Below are 15126 nucleotides of genomic sequence, written 5' to 3' on the forward strand. Positions count from 1 at the left end.
GTGGTGTTCTCTGTATTTCCTGAATTTGAATGCTGGCCTGCCTTGCTAGGTTGGGGAAGTTCTCCTGGATAATATCCTGCAGAGTGTTTTCCAACTTGTTTCCATTCTTCCCATCACTTTCAGGTTCACCAGTCAAACATAGATTTGGTCTTTTCACATAGTCCCATTTTTCTTGGAGGCTTTGTTCATTTCTTTTTACTCTTTTTTCTCTAATCTTGTCTTCACACTTTATTTCATTAATTTGATCTTCAGTCACTGATATCCTTTCTTCCACTTGATCGAATTGGCTACTGAAGCTTGTGCATTCATCACGAAGTTCTTGTGTCATGGTTTTCAGCTCCATCAGGTCATTTAAGGTCTTCTATACACTGTGTATTCTAGTTAGCCATTCATCTAACCTTTGTTCAGGGGTTTTAGCTTCCTTGCGATGGGTTAGAACATGCTTCTTTAGCTCGGAGAAGTTTGTTATTACCGACTGTCTGAAGCCTACTTCTGTCAACTCATCAAAGTTATTCTCCGTCCAGCTTTGTTCCGTTGCTGGCAAGAAGCTGCGATCCTTTGTAGAAGAGGCGCTCTACTTTTTAGAATTTTCAGCTTTTCTGCTCTAGTTTCTCCCCATCTTTGTGGTTATATCTACCTTTGGTCTTTGATGTTGGTGACCTACAGGTGAGGTCTTGGTGCGGACGTCCTTTTTGTTGATGTTGATGCTATTCCTTTCTGTTTATTAGTTTTCCTTCTAACAGTCAGGTCCCTCAGCTGCAGGTCTGTTGGAGTTTGCTGGAGGTCCACTCCAGACCCTGTTTTCGTGGGTATCACCAGCAGAGGCCACAGAACAGCAAATATTGCAGAACAGCAAATATTGCTGCCTGTTATTTCCTCTGAAAGCTTCATCCCAGAGGGGCACTCGCCTGTATGAAGTGTCTCTCAGTTCCTACTGAGTGGTGTCTCCCAGTTAGGCTACTGTTGCAGGAAATCAGGGACCTGAACGGAGGGACCAGCTGAAGCCACGGCCAAAGGACATAAATTGTGAAGATTTCATGGACATTTATTAGTTCCCCAAATTAATACTTTTATAATTTCTTATGCTTGTCTTTACTGTAGTCTCTGAACATAAATTGTGAAGATTTCATGGACATTTATCACTTCCGCATTTAATACTCTTATAATTTCCTATGCCTGTCTTTAATCTCTTAATCCCGTCATCTTCGTAAGCTGAGTATGTATGTCACCTCAGAACCCTGTGATGATTGCATTATCTATACAAATTGTTTGTGAAATGTGTGTTTGAACAGTATGAAATCTGGGCATCCTAAAAGAACAGGATAACAGCGATTTTCAGGCAACAAGGGAGATAAGCATAAGGTCTGACTGCCTATGGGGCCGGGCAGAACTGAGCCATATTTCTCTTCGTGCGAAAGTGAATAGGAGAAATATCGCTGAATTCTTTTTCTCAGCAATGAACAGCCCTGGGAAAAAAATGCAGTCCCAGGGGGAGGCCTCTAAAATGGTTGCTCTGGGAGTGTCTGTATTATGCAGTTGAAGATAAGGGATAAAATACACCCTGGTCTCCTGCAGCGCCCTCAGGCTTGCTAGGGTTAGGAAATTCCAGCCTGACAAATTCTAGTCAGACCAGTTGTCTATCTCGAACCCTGTTTCCTGTTAAGATGTTTCTCAATGACAATGTGTGCACAGTGGGACGTGAAACTTCATCCGCAATTCTGATTTCGCCCTGGCCTTGGGATCTTGCTCTGCCCCCATTTTCCCTGTGATATTTTATTGCCTTTTGAAGCATGTGATCTCTGTGACCCACACCCTATTTGTACACTCCCTCCCCTTTGAAAATCGCTAATAAAAACTTGCTTGTTTTGCCGCTTGGGGGCATCACGGAACCTGCCAACATGTGATGTCAGCCCCAGACACCCATCTGTAAAATTTCTGTCTTTTGTACTTTCTGTTTCTCAGACCGGCCGACTCTTAGGGAAAATAGAACCTACATTGAAATACTGGGGGCTGGTTCCCCCGATAGGCCACATGGGGCAGTCTGTCCATTCTCAGAGCTCAGATACCATGCTGGGAGTACCACTTCAGAACTGTCAGACAGGGACGTTTAAGTCTGCAGAAGTTGTCTGCTGCCTTTTGTTCAGCCTATGCCCTGCGCCCAGAGGTGGAGTCTAGAGAGATAGTAGGCCTTGCTGTGGTGCAGTGGGCTCCACCCATTTGGAGCTTTCTGGCTGCTTTGTTTACCTACTCAAGCCTCAGCAATGGCAGACACCTGTACCCCCACCAGGCTGCAGCCTCGCAGGTCGATCTCCGACTGCTGCGCTAGCAGTGAGCAAGGCTGCGTGGGCATGGAACCCGCTGAACCAGACATGGGAGAGCAGTCTCCTTGTCTGCCAGTTGCTAAGACTGGGAAAAGCACAGTATTTGGGCGGATGTGTACTGATTTTCCATGTACAGTCTGTCACAGCTTCCCTTGGCTAGGAAAGGAAAATCCCATGACCCATTGTGCTTCCTGGATGAGGTGATGCCCTGCCGTGCTTCGGCTTGCCCTCTGTGGGCTGCACCCACTGTCCAACCAGTCCCAGTGAGATGAATCAGGTACCTCAGTTGGAGATGCAGAAATCACCCATCTTCTGCGTCAGTCACGCTGGGAGCTGCAGACTGGAGCTGTTCCTATTTGCCCATCTTGGAATGGAACCCAGCCATTTCTTTTTAATCATCACATCTTAAATTTGAAGGAACTGGCACAGTTTTTAGAGAGTGATCAGTCTCATTTAAGTGGAGGGAAAAATAGGACCCTTAGGGAAAATCAAAAGATAGTGACTGACTTAGCTAGAAATAAGGACTTAATATCTGTCTTTAAATATATACATATGGCTTTGTGGAGTGGTTTTTGGACCAGTAAGGCAGTTTAGTAGGTTTAGTTGAAAGACCTTTGTATTTGGAGTGTGACTCCTGACTTGCATTTTCAAGTTAGTTCAGCTGTTGATGTGTCACTTTTACCTCTGTGAAAATTAAGACAATTTATAAAACTTAAAAATGTTGCGTACATGTTAACTGTTGCTCTCAATTATCTCAGCAACCATACAAGAGCAAGTAAAGAGGAAATGAAACCTATATTAAAGAAAGAGAGGGAAACTTGAAATCCAGGTGATGGAATAGCTGGGAAAGATTCTTCAGAAAGATTGGTAGTTTTTTCCAAATGTACTAAAATAAGAGGAAAGACAGTTATTCTAGGGAACACCAGACATCCCATCATCATGATAAATGTTCCCTTAATTAACCCCATGGGTACATTTCTGCTCTAAAATTCTATCACTATTTTTTGTTTTTAAATTTTGATCTTAAAGAAATGAAACTAAGGATAGAACTGTTGGCTATAACATTACTTTTTGTTTTTGCAGGCATAATGATTATAAAGTGGTTTCTCCTGCTTTGCGAGCTGTGGGAAACATTGTCACAGGGGATGATATTCAGACACAGGTATGAAGAAGTGGTAACTGTTTCTTTTTTCCTTTAAAAACAGTACATTGAACTTCATGATCATGTTTCTATTATCATATTTTACTCCATATTGTTAGGGAAACTTCATACTGTGTTTCACTAATGTTTAAAAATGTTGGGCCAGGCACAGTCGCTCACCCCCATAATCCCAGCACTTTGGGAGGCCGAAGTGAGCGGATCACCTGAGCTCAGGAGTTCGACACCAGCCTGGGCAACACGGTGAAACCTTATCTCTATTAAAAATACAAAAAATTAGCCGGTCATGGTTGCGCGTGCCTGTAGTTCCAGCTACTCGGGAGGCTAAGGTAGGAGAATCGCTTGAACCTGGGAGGTAGAGGTTGCAGTGAGCTGAGATCGTGCCACTGCACTCCAGCCTGGGCAACAGAGCGAGACTGACTCAAAAAAAAAAAAAGTTGGTTTAGGCATCTACTCTCAGTACCTTCAGTATCTCCGACTTGACCTGTTGCCTGTAGTAATTTGGGGTTCTCCTATGATAGTGACTATTTTTTGGTCAGACATTTGTTTTTCTTCACTCCTATTTGAAATAGTTCTGATGAGCATCGGAATCCTCTCGTAGCATCTTTTCTCTGTCTTTGTCATCTCAATATCACCTTCTCTGATAGCTTTCTCCTTTTGTACATGGTAAGTCCCCTGTGTGAGGAAGATTCTTCCCTCCTACTTTCTAATGTCCCCATCTTCTCCATTCAACTTCTGTATCAAGACACACCATTCACAGTGCATTGTTCTAGCTGTATTTCTTCCGGAAATCTCAGCTGTGTTGTGACGTTGAAGTCTTTTGGTTCTTCTGCCTCAGTGACCACTTATTTCTCCCTAGCAAGCTCCTTTTCCTCTTGTCTCCTTTTGTGAACATCATTCACGGGGCAATCTTTCAGCCTCATTCATAGATCTTTTTTATAATGTCAGTGATCACCCTTGTGTGCATGGATTGAGAATTGGGAATTGAGTTTTAGCCTTAGCATTTTCTTCACCAGTTCTGACTTTCAGCAATACATTTAATGCCTTTTCTAATCTCTAAAATTAAGGAGATTAGATTTGCTCTCTCAGTTGTCTTCTAACTGTAATGTATTTACTTTAAATTTATTCTCTACACAAGGGAACTCATTTTCCCTTGTACTATCTGAACTTCTGCTTATGTTCCCCTGTATCAGTGAATGGCACCAACAGTTCCCCTGAAACCTGGACCAATCAGCTTGATTCTTTCCTCCACCTCCCTCATCAGTTACTAAGTCCTGTTTTTCTGTCTCTATTCATCCTTTGCAGGGCTTAGTTCAGACACTTCAGAAGAGAACAGTAGAAGAAACTAATACATGTTTGACTATATTTGCATAAAATTTCTCTGGAAGGATATACAGGAAACTGAAAATATTGGTTGTCTTTGAGGGGAATTTGTTGGCTGGGATACAAGAAGGGGAAAGAGACTTTTAACAACTATAGTGTCTTTTATACCCTCTGAATTTTTGAACTCTATCAGTATCTTTCTGTCCCTCACCCACCTCCATATGCTGTATGCTTTTGCCATATTTGTTCCTTAAATTGGCTGTGGCCACTCTCAGCTCTGACCTTTAACACATGGTTTATTCCCTCTGCCTGGAACATATGCCTTCACTGCTACCGCTTGCTCTGACTGCCACCTCACACATATCCATATTCTCTACTCCTAATGTTTTCTTGTTCTTGAATTCTTGGTATTATCATTGTTTTCTCTGAGAATGCCTGTTTGACCCTAAACTTTTAAGTTAGATACTTATTCTTTTTTCTTCATCCATCAGAATACTAATCACATTGTATTGTAACTAATTACTAGATTTTAAGATTCTAGAGGTAGATTATGTCAGTGTTTATTTCTGTGCCTCTGTAAATCTAATAATTTCTGGCACAATATATAGGGACCTAAAGAATATTTATTGAATGGAACGAAGTTCTGAATCTATATGTCTAGTTCCGATCTATCTCACGTTTCAGTCCTATATCTGCAGTAGTCTCTTACATATTTCTGCTTGCTTTGCATATCTCACATACGTCTCGCAGTATGTCTTCTTTCCCCCACAAAGCAAGTTCCAAGTTTTTATTTTTCCTATTTCAAGTAATGATATAACTATTCTATTTACCTACACATGAAACTTGGCAGTCACATGTGGTGTCGTCTTCCCTTCTACTTTGTATAGCAAGTTGCCAGGTCTTCTTGATTCTTATTGTTACTAGATCCCCATCAAATTACGTTCTTTTGGTCCTTGTCACACACACAGGTTGTTGCTGTACCTACCCATCCTCCTACTCTCCTAAGCAGTTACTCATCTCAGTTTATTCCCCCTAATAACAACTGAATCTCTCCTGAAATAATGTTATTTACATTATCTTCTTTTAGAAACAGTAAGCTGCTTTAGTGCCTGTAAGATAAAGAACCTTGAAAAGATTCAAAGGAATTTCTCCGTAAGATTTTAGTCTCATTCTTCTTTCTAGCCTATTATTTTTGGGGCATAGAACTCTTTCTTAATTAGCCTCATCATGGCCAGGTATGCTGGCTCATGCTTGTATTCCTAGCATTTTGAGAGGCTGAGGTGAGAGAATTGCCTGAGCCCAGGAGTTCCAAACCAGCCTGTGCAATATAGCAAGACCCCATCTCTAAAAACATTTTTTTTTAATTAGCTGAGCATGATGGCATGTAACTGTAGTCCTACCTACTCTACTCAGGAGACTGAGGTAGGAGGATTGCTTGCGCCCAGGAGTTTGAGGTTGCAATGAGCTATGATCATGCCACCACACTCCAGCCTTAGTGATAGAACCATACTGTTTCTTAAAATGAAAATAGCTGCAGTAGTCTGTTCTTATGATACTTTGTAATAGCTTGTCTCTGCATTTTTTCATTTCTTATGTGCAGTGTCAGTCCTCCTTTTTGCTAATGAAATCCTGTTGCCTATTTAATAGGCATAAAAGACTTGATTTTAATTTGCATTTCTTTCATTACTTATGAGATAATTTTCTATTGAAATTTTAGTTTCTCTTTTCAGTTTACAAAAGGAAGATAGCAACCCTGTCATTTGTTGCAAATATTTTTCACATTGGATGGTGTACATTTTTAAAATCTTTTATGATTTTTGACAAGAAAACATTTGTTTCATGAAATTTTTGTTTTCTCCTATAATTTATTTTTATGCTCAGTCTTTTACCATCCCCAAATCAGCTATTTTCTAATATTCTGCTTTATGATTCCTTTTAAAAATATTTACTCTTAAGTAGCTGCAAGTTTATTTTGGCAACTTAGGGTTTTTATTAGTCTGTTATTTCACTGCTATAAATACCTGGCCGAGTGCGGTGGCTCCCGCCTGTAATCCCAGCACTTTGGGAGGCCGAGGTAGGTGGATCACATGAGGTCGAGAGTTCAAGACCAGCCTTACCAACATGGAGAAACGCCGTCTCTACTGAAAATACAAAATTAGCTGGGCATGGTGGTGCGTGCCTGTAATTCCAGCTACTTGGGAGGCTGAGGCAGGACAATTACTTGAACCTAGGTGGCGGAGGTTGTGGTGAGCAGAGATGATGCCATTGCATTCCAGCCTGGCCAGCAAGCGTGAAACTGTCTCAAAAAAAAGAAAAAGAAATACCTAAGACTGAGTAGTTTATAAAGAAAAGAGGTTTAATTGGCTCATGTTTCTGCAGGCCATACATAACATGTATAGTAGCTTCTGCTTCTGGGGAGGTCTCAGGAAACCTAAAGTCATGGCGGAAGGTGAAGAGAAAGCAGGCATGTCTTACGTGACCTGAGCAGGAGCAAGGAGTAGGGAAAGGTGCTCCATACTAGAACAGAACCATGGCTAACCATTCTTGGAGGATCCACCCCATGATCCAGTCACCTCCCACTAGGCCCCACTCCAACCTTGGGGATTACAATTTGACATATGATTTGGGTGGGGACACAGATCCAAACCATATCAGTGTTAAGAACTGATTTTGAAAAAATTGTTTTTAATCTATTTAGCTTTTTCCAGTTCTGTCAAGGCCACCAGTCATTGGGAGAAAGGGTTAATTTTTATTATAAACTTTATACATAGCTGCATTTGTTTTTAGAATAGATCTCTATTCTCTTTGTTTAGTGATTAATTCTTAAACCTGCCATATACTATCTTAATCACACTTTTTTAATTTTTGTTTCTAGTAGAGTAAGTCTCCTTCTCCATGTGTATTTGTGTTACCTCCTTCACCTTTATAAACTGATAGCTGAGGTCATATCTTTTTTATCTTTGTATCCTATGAAGCACCTGATATACCTCATTAAGTACGTATTCGTTCATTGACTACCAAGTAGTGTGTCATCAGAGGACCTACAAATCTGAGACTCCTGACTTTTCTGGCCACTTGATATATTTATTTATCCATTCAGAAGACTTACGCTGTTGGGATGGGAAGGTGAATGAGTAATGCTATTGCGGTTACTAAGTACAATTTAGCCGTTGTGAATGTGTACAATGAAACTGGATTGATAATCTTAGAAACTAATTCTTATTAACAGTGAATACTTTTTTTTTTACCTGTATAAAGTTACTTGTTTATAAAATTTCAAGGGGAGATGTTATATCTTTCATAAAATCTGTTCTTTAAGTTAAACATTTATATTTAGAACAATACAATAAGTAAAATTTTCAAACTTTTTCTTTTAGGTAATTCTGAATTGCTCAGCTCTGCAGAGTTTATTGCATTTGCTGAGTAGCCCAAAGGAATCTATCAAAAAGGAAGCATGTTGGACGATATCTAATATTACAGCTGGAAATAGGGCACAGATCCAGGTAACCTCATAGGACCTAACTTTTCTTTCAGTATTTTTATTGAAAAGTAAGGTTTTTTTCTCAGTCACCCTTTAAAACATATATTGTTTTCGGCTGGGTGTAGTGGCTCCTGCCTGTAATCCCAGCACTCTGGGAGGCTGAGGCCCGTGGATCACTTGAGGTCAGGAGTTCGAGACCATCCTGGTCAACATGATGAAACCTTGTCTCTACTAAAAATACAAAAAATTAGCCAGTCGTGGTGGCAGGTGCCTGTAGTCCCGGCTATGTGGGAGGCTGTGGGAGGAGAATCACTTTAACCCGGGAGGTAGAGCTGGTAGTGAACCGAGATTGTGCCACTGTACTCCATCCTGGGTGACAGAGCAAGACTCCATCTCAATACAGAATAAAACAAAACGTATATTGTTTTCATAATTGCTTTGAAGACCCCTAACTTTCAGTGTTGTTGTCTTACTTCCTAGTCAGCTTTTTACTTTATCCTAGCTTATAGATGTTAAGTCTTTTGAAATTAAGCCTTCATTTTTCCTGTTGTCTTTCATATTTGATGTATCACCAAGATCCAAGAAATAGTGTCTTGTATTTTCAAAATGTTTTGATGGGCTTTATGCTGAACACAATTGGCTTTACTCTTTCCAAGTAAGATACTTATTTTTCCAGTGGATCCATGTAGTAGATTGCCTCAAATTTTCATGAATTTTTGGATACCCATTTTTCTTTAAATAGTTACTTGGTTTTTACTTTTTGTCTTTGTATTGGTGGGAGAGTAACTCAAGTGGACAACAAGCAGTGGGCCAAAGTGTTCAGCCTGGGCAGTGATCAAGGATGGGAACAATGGGTAGGAAAAGAGACAACACAGACATAGAAGGCCTTGGAGATGAATGGAAACAGAGAGGTCATCTAATCCAAGTTTTTCATTTATCACAATAGTGTGTGTGTGTGTGTTTGTGTGTGTGCATTGAAGCATCCATTACATTGTATCCCAAAAATATATACAATTACTATTTGTCAATAAAAATAAAATTTGAATAAAAAGATGAAGCAGCTCATGGAATTAAAATGGTTTGCTCAAGAGCAACTCTAGTAAAATGACAGGACCAGGATTAGGTGTCTTTCCATTCATCAACTTTGTCAAACTTTGTTGAAGTCCTTCACAGGTATAATAAGAGTTTTTGACCAGGAAAGCAGTTTGTCCCCAAAATGCTGAATTAGGAACTGAGATTAATAGCTATAACAATCTGTAACATTCACATGAAGTGATTTCATCTGTATTTGATTGCCTGTCACCACCAGGCTTTTTTATGCAGAACTTCTCAGTTTCTTAACGTAGGAAATGATATAAACCTATGTTAGGTACTTGAGCCAGAGAGAAACCGGGAGAAAGTAATTTTGGGAAGGCTACTTTAGTGTTAGTACATGAATGGGATTGAGTAAAAGTACTCCATCCAACTGTAAGGCTTATTTTTGGTAATCTGGGAGGTGGTGGCTTGGAATAGCATGGCAATGCCAAAGGAAAGGAAAAAGATGGGACTCAGGATTTTAAAAATTGAGAACGTAAATTAATAGCCTTTGTGAACTAGAGAGGCTTAAAAGGAAACTTGATATAGCGGGCAGATGATGTGTTTGAGGTGACTGGCAGACCTAATGTAAACTGCTGGCTACCCTGGGCTGATGCTCCAGTGAGAAGTGAGGACTAGAGAGTTTTCGCACGCACATGCAAGTTTACATGCTATGTGAGAATGGAATAGCAGAGGAGCAGAAAATTGAACTCTTTAAAATTTGTTACTATGGGCGGAACAAAAGAGGACAATAAAAGAGAAAAGAATTCAGAGAAAATAGGAGATTATAAGATCACAAACTCCAGGGAAGGTGTTTTCAGTGATACCAAGTACCATAAAGGTTAGGGATAGGCCGGGCATGGTGGCTCACACCTGTAATCCCTGCACTTTGGGAGGCCGAGGTGGGCGGATCACCTGAGGTCAGGAGTTCAAGGCCAGCCTGGCCAACATGGTGAAGACCCTTCTCTACTAAAAATACAATAATTTGCCGGGCTTGGTGTTGTGTGCCTGTAGTCCCAGCTACCCGGGAGGCTGAGGCAGGAGAATCACTTGAACCGAGGAGGTGGAAGCTGCAGTGAGCTGAGAACCACTGCACTCCAGCCTGGGCAACAGAGTGAGACTCTATCTCACAAAAAAAAGGGGGGCAGATAATGATGTAACTCTTTCCCATTTATTTCTGACAGGAGAAGGTGTGTTAATAGTCAAACTAGCTTAGAAGTTATAATTAGTATCATGAATATTTTTATAAATCTTACAGGTTTTTCCATTTAAGTTTTTTTTTAATTTTAGACTGTGATAGATGCCAACATTTTCCCAGCCCTCATTAGTATTTTACAAACTGCTGAATTTCGGACAAGAAAAGAAGCAGCTTGGGCCATCACAAATGCAACTTCTGGAGGATCAGCTGAACAGATCAAGTAAGTACCAATCAGGCAGCATATTGTAAGTTAAAGAAAAATTATTGTGTCTATCACTTTCTAACCTCCCACATGTTACCTAGAGTCAAAGATTATCTGCATTTGAGGGGAAAGGTAAGTGAGAGATGATCTTATTAAGTAAGAATGTCTCTTTCCAGTCCTTAGGAAATTGTCCTTGGTGTCATAATTAGATGTATATTTAATTCTTTATATCTCTCCCATTTCTTTTTGCTGAAAAGTAATCCTGGGATATAAGAAGTAAGGCATAGTTGAGGCTTGAGGCAATGGAAATCCTCGCTTCAACCTGCTCTGGAGCTACTTGTTAGAAATATCTTGAGTAGTATAGGTTACTTGTAGAACCTAGAGCCCAAGTTTAATAACTTACTCTTGCCCTTATTAGTTTAGATGTCTTAATAGTAGAATTGGATCAGAATTGAAAGAGTGGTATGTCTAAGAATAAAGTGCCAAATTTCGTAGAGGCAGGTATCTTCTAAAGTACTATGGTATTCATTTGTTAAAGGGAGAGAACTGTAGCAGCTCAAGACTTAAATGGGTCCCTTGGTAGCAGCTTAGTGGTTGGTTGATTGATTGAGATGTAATCTCTCTCTGTCGCCCAGGCTGGAGTGCAGTGGCACAATCTCGGCTCACTCCAACCTCCACCTCCCGGGTTCAAGCGATTCTCCTGCTTCAGCCTCCCTAGTAGCTGGGATTACAGGTGTGCACCACCACACCCAGCTAATTTTTGTACTTTTAGTAGAGACAGAGTTTTGCCCTGTTGGCCAGACTTATCTTGAATTCCTGAGTTCAGGCAATCTACCCGTCTCGGCCTCCCAAAGTGCTGGGATTACAGGTGTGAGCCATCATGCCCAATGAGCAGCTTATAAGCTTAATGAGTGGAAGAAAACATAAATATGGATGGGAATCAGTTCTTCAAAGGAGCATCATATAATTAAATGCAAAATTCAGGACATCTAGTATTTCAGACAGGGAAAAAAGTAATGATGAAGAGAAAAATGGAGCCTAGACCCAGCCTTTCTTAACTTTCTTTATGGGGAATCCAAAATTAGGGAAAGATGGTTTCAAATGAGTGCTAAAGCATTAACTCCTTACTCATATGTAATGTCAGACAAACATAGCTGCTACTTATATTGTTGCTTTGTGGACTGAATGTAGGCATTCATCAGATGCTAGTTTTGAGTATTCTGTTTGGAATTAAAAAATAAAATTAGTCGTAACAAAGTACAGAAATTGATCAGGTAGAGAAAATAAGAAATATGTACCTGAAATAATAAAATTACAAACAAATTAACATATGCAGTAGCTATTTTGGTAAAGTTCATCATGGGCAGGTTATTTCAGGGAGACACATAGCGCATTTGTCTTGTAGGTTTTTTCCAACCTCCAAAATTCTGGTTCTAGGGTACCATGATTTTAATTATGCTGTCACCAGATGGCAAAAATAATGAAGTACTATAGTTATTTGAATAAGCTTTATGTTCAAATTCACATTTATAATTATTATCTCTATATTTTATAGTAAATATATTTTCTTAATCAAAATAAATCAGGCTGGGTGCAGTGGCTCATGCCTGTAATCCCACCACTTTGGGAGGCCAAGGCAGGTGGATCACAAGGTCAGGAGTTTGAGACCAGCCTGGCCAACATGGTGAAACCCTGTCTCTACTAAAAGTACAAAAATCAGCCAGGTGTGGTGGCATGCGCCCGTAATCCCAGCTACTTGGGGGGCTGAGACTGGAGAATCTCTTGAATCTGGAAGGCAGAGGTTGCAGTGAGCTGAGATCATGCCACTGCACTCCAGCCTGGGCGACAGAGTGACATTCCGCTTCAAAAAAAAAAAAAAGAAGAAGAAATAAACCATAAACATATATATTTTATTAGGCCATCTTTCATGAGAAAGTATTCGGGAGTATTTTGCTCTGTTAGAGAGGCATAGAATTGCTACTGTCCCTTTGTAAAATTCAGCATAGCTGTTTATAATAAAATTATCATTCTCCTAGCAGTTTCTTCTTCCCCACAAGAAGAGTTATCTTGAAAGAATGTCACAAAAATATTACAGTCCAAATTACAAAAGCAAACTGACCTTATCACTTATAAAAGACATCTATCTGGCTTCTCCTTACTCTTGTTGCAGATACCAGATTTGGATGCAAGAAACAATTAGAATATTTTAGGAAATATCTTGGCCGGGCGTGGTGGCTCTCATCTGTAATTTCAGCACTTTGGGAGGACAAGGCACTTGAGGTCAGGAGTTAGAGACCTAGGCTAGGTCAGCCTAGCCAACATAGAGAAACCCTGTCTCTACAAAAATTAGCTGGGCGTGTTGGTGTTCTCCTGTAGTTTCAGGTACTTGGGAGGCTGAAATGAGAGGAGGCAGACGTTGGTTGCAGTGAGACAAGATTGTGCCACTGCATTCCACCCTGGGAGACAGAATGACTCTGTCTCAAAAGAATGTTTTAGGAAATACCTAGAATTTTAGGGTGAATATAATCAAATGTTAATACATATATAACACATGTTCTTAATGAGAGATAAGGATTATTAACTGAAATTAGAGAAAGATTCGTCAAAGAAGTGAAACTATACATTTGGCAATTTTGGAGGGGAGAATAGCATGAGGAAAAGTGAGAGAATGCAGTGTTTTTGGAGGTGGCAGGTCAGTCTTGCTATAGGTCATTCTTTCACAAGGATGATTAAGTAATTGATTGGTGAATACTGGGATGAAAGCCTCAGTCTTGGGTATTGGGAAGACTTGGCCTGTCTAACCTCATGAGTAACACACAGTAAGGCCTGTGTCTAGGTTCATTATTTTTCTGTATGGATGTTCAGTTGTTTTAGCACTGTTGAAAAGGTGGAATCCCTTGTCCACTAAATTGCCTTTGCTTTTCTGTTAAAGATCAGTTGACTGTTTTTGTGTGGGTGTGTTTCTGGGCCTTCTATTCTTTTTTTGTGTGTGCGTGCATGAATTTGCAGTTTATCTGAGAAACCACACACACACACACACACACTCTGCTAGTACAGTATAGGAAGTCCTCACTTAATATCATTGATAGGTTCCAGGAAACTTTAAGAGAAACATTGTATATCAAAACCAATTTTACCATAGGCTAATTAATATAAATCAGTTGAGTTACTACATGATATTTCTGGTCAAGGAAACATCACCAACCTTCAAAATATAGACCCCCAAACCTTCTAATATTAAACATTGAAACAGATGTGAGCTATACATAAATGTAAGAAAGATTAATAAAAACAAGTATAATTATTACCCAACTTTTGGTGAATCCGTGAATGATGGTAGTAGTAGTGGTGGTGGGTTAAATCAAAGAATACATATTTACAAAACAAAAGTTGTTATGAGCATCTCCTACCATCCTACCACCACACAATTTAAAAAGCAATAATAACATACAAAAGAATACCCAGCACTAAAGAATTTAATGAGTGAAGTAAAAATACAGTTGAGACCTTCAGCAGTGTATTAGATCACGCAGAAGAAAGAATTATTAAACTTAAAGATAGGTCTTTTGAAATAACCCAGTCAGATATACAAGAAAGAAAGAGAGAGAGAGAGAGAGAGAAAGAGAAAGAGAGGGAGGGAGGGAGGAAGGAAGGAAAAGAAACAAAAGAAAAGAGAGGAAGGAAGGAGGGAGGGAGATAGGGAAGAGAAAAGAGAAGAAAAGAAAGCTAAATGGCATCTAGGATACCATCAGGGGAACAAACATTCAAGTATTGTGAATGTCTGGGCCCTCTATTTTGTTCCATTGGTTTTTTTGTTTGTCCTTTCACCAATACCACACTGTCTTGATTAGATTATAGTAAGCTGATAATGTCGTTCCTCCAACTTTGTTCTTCAGTATTGTATTGACTATTCTGGGCCTTTTGCCTTCCCATATAAACTTTAGAATCAGTTTGTGGGTATCTATTGTTGGGATTTTTGTCTGGGAGTATCACATTGAATCCGTAGATCAAGTTGGGAAGAATTGCCATCTTAACAATATTGAGTTGTCTTGTCCATGAGCATGGAATATTTCTCCATTTTTTTTTTTTAGATCATCAATTTTGTAGTTTTCCTCATATATACCCTGTTTTACATATTTTATTAGATTTACACTTTTTTGATGCTGATGTAAATGAGATATTGTCTTTTTTTTTTTGAGACAGAGTTTCGCTCTTTCTCCCAGGCTGGAGTTCAGTGGCACGATCTTGACTCACTGCAACCTCCGCCTTCCAGTTTGAAGCGATTCTCCTGCCTCAGCCTACTGAGTAGCTGGGATTACAGATGCCCACCACCATGCCCAGCTAATTTTTTTTTTTTTTTTTTTTTTT

At 39.8% G+C, this 15126-nt stretch overlaps 1 protein-coding gene across 1 annotated transcript in view; it reads left to right on the forward strand.

Moving 5' to 3' along the window:
* KPNA1 (karyopherin alpha 1 (importin alpha 5)) overlaps window positions 1–15126 on the forward strand; it is a 76906-nt gene that overhangs the window by 53797 nt on the left and 7983 nt on the right. The window contains exons 9-11 of the mRNA XM_011971570.1: window positions 3405–3483; window positions 8181–8306; window positions 10649–10776. Coding sequence (XP_011826960.1) covers window positions 3405–3483; window positions 8181–8306; window positions 10649–10776 — 333 coding nt within the window. The remainder of the gene's footprint in view (window positions 1–3404; window positions 3484–8180; window positions 8307–10648; window positions 10777–15126) is intronic.

Source organism: Mandrillus leucophaeus, unplaced genomic scaffold (genome assembly GCF_000951045.1).
Source record: "Mandrillus leucophaeus isolate KB7577 unplaced genomic scaffold, Mleu.le_1.0 Scaffold123, whole genome shotgun sequence".
In the NCBI taxonomy this organism is placed as follows: Eukaryota; Metazoa; Chordata; class Mammalia; order Primates; family Cercopithecidae; genus Mandrillus; species Mandrillus leucophaeus.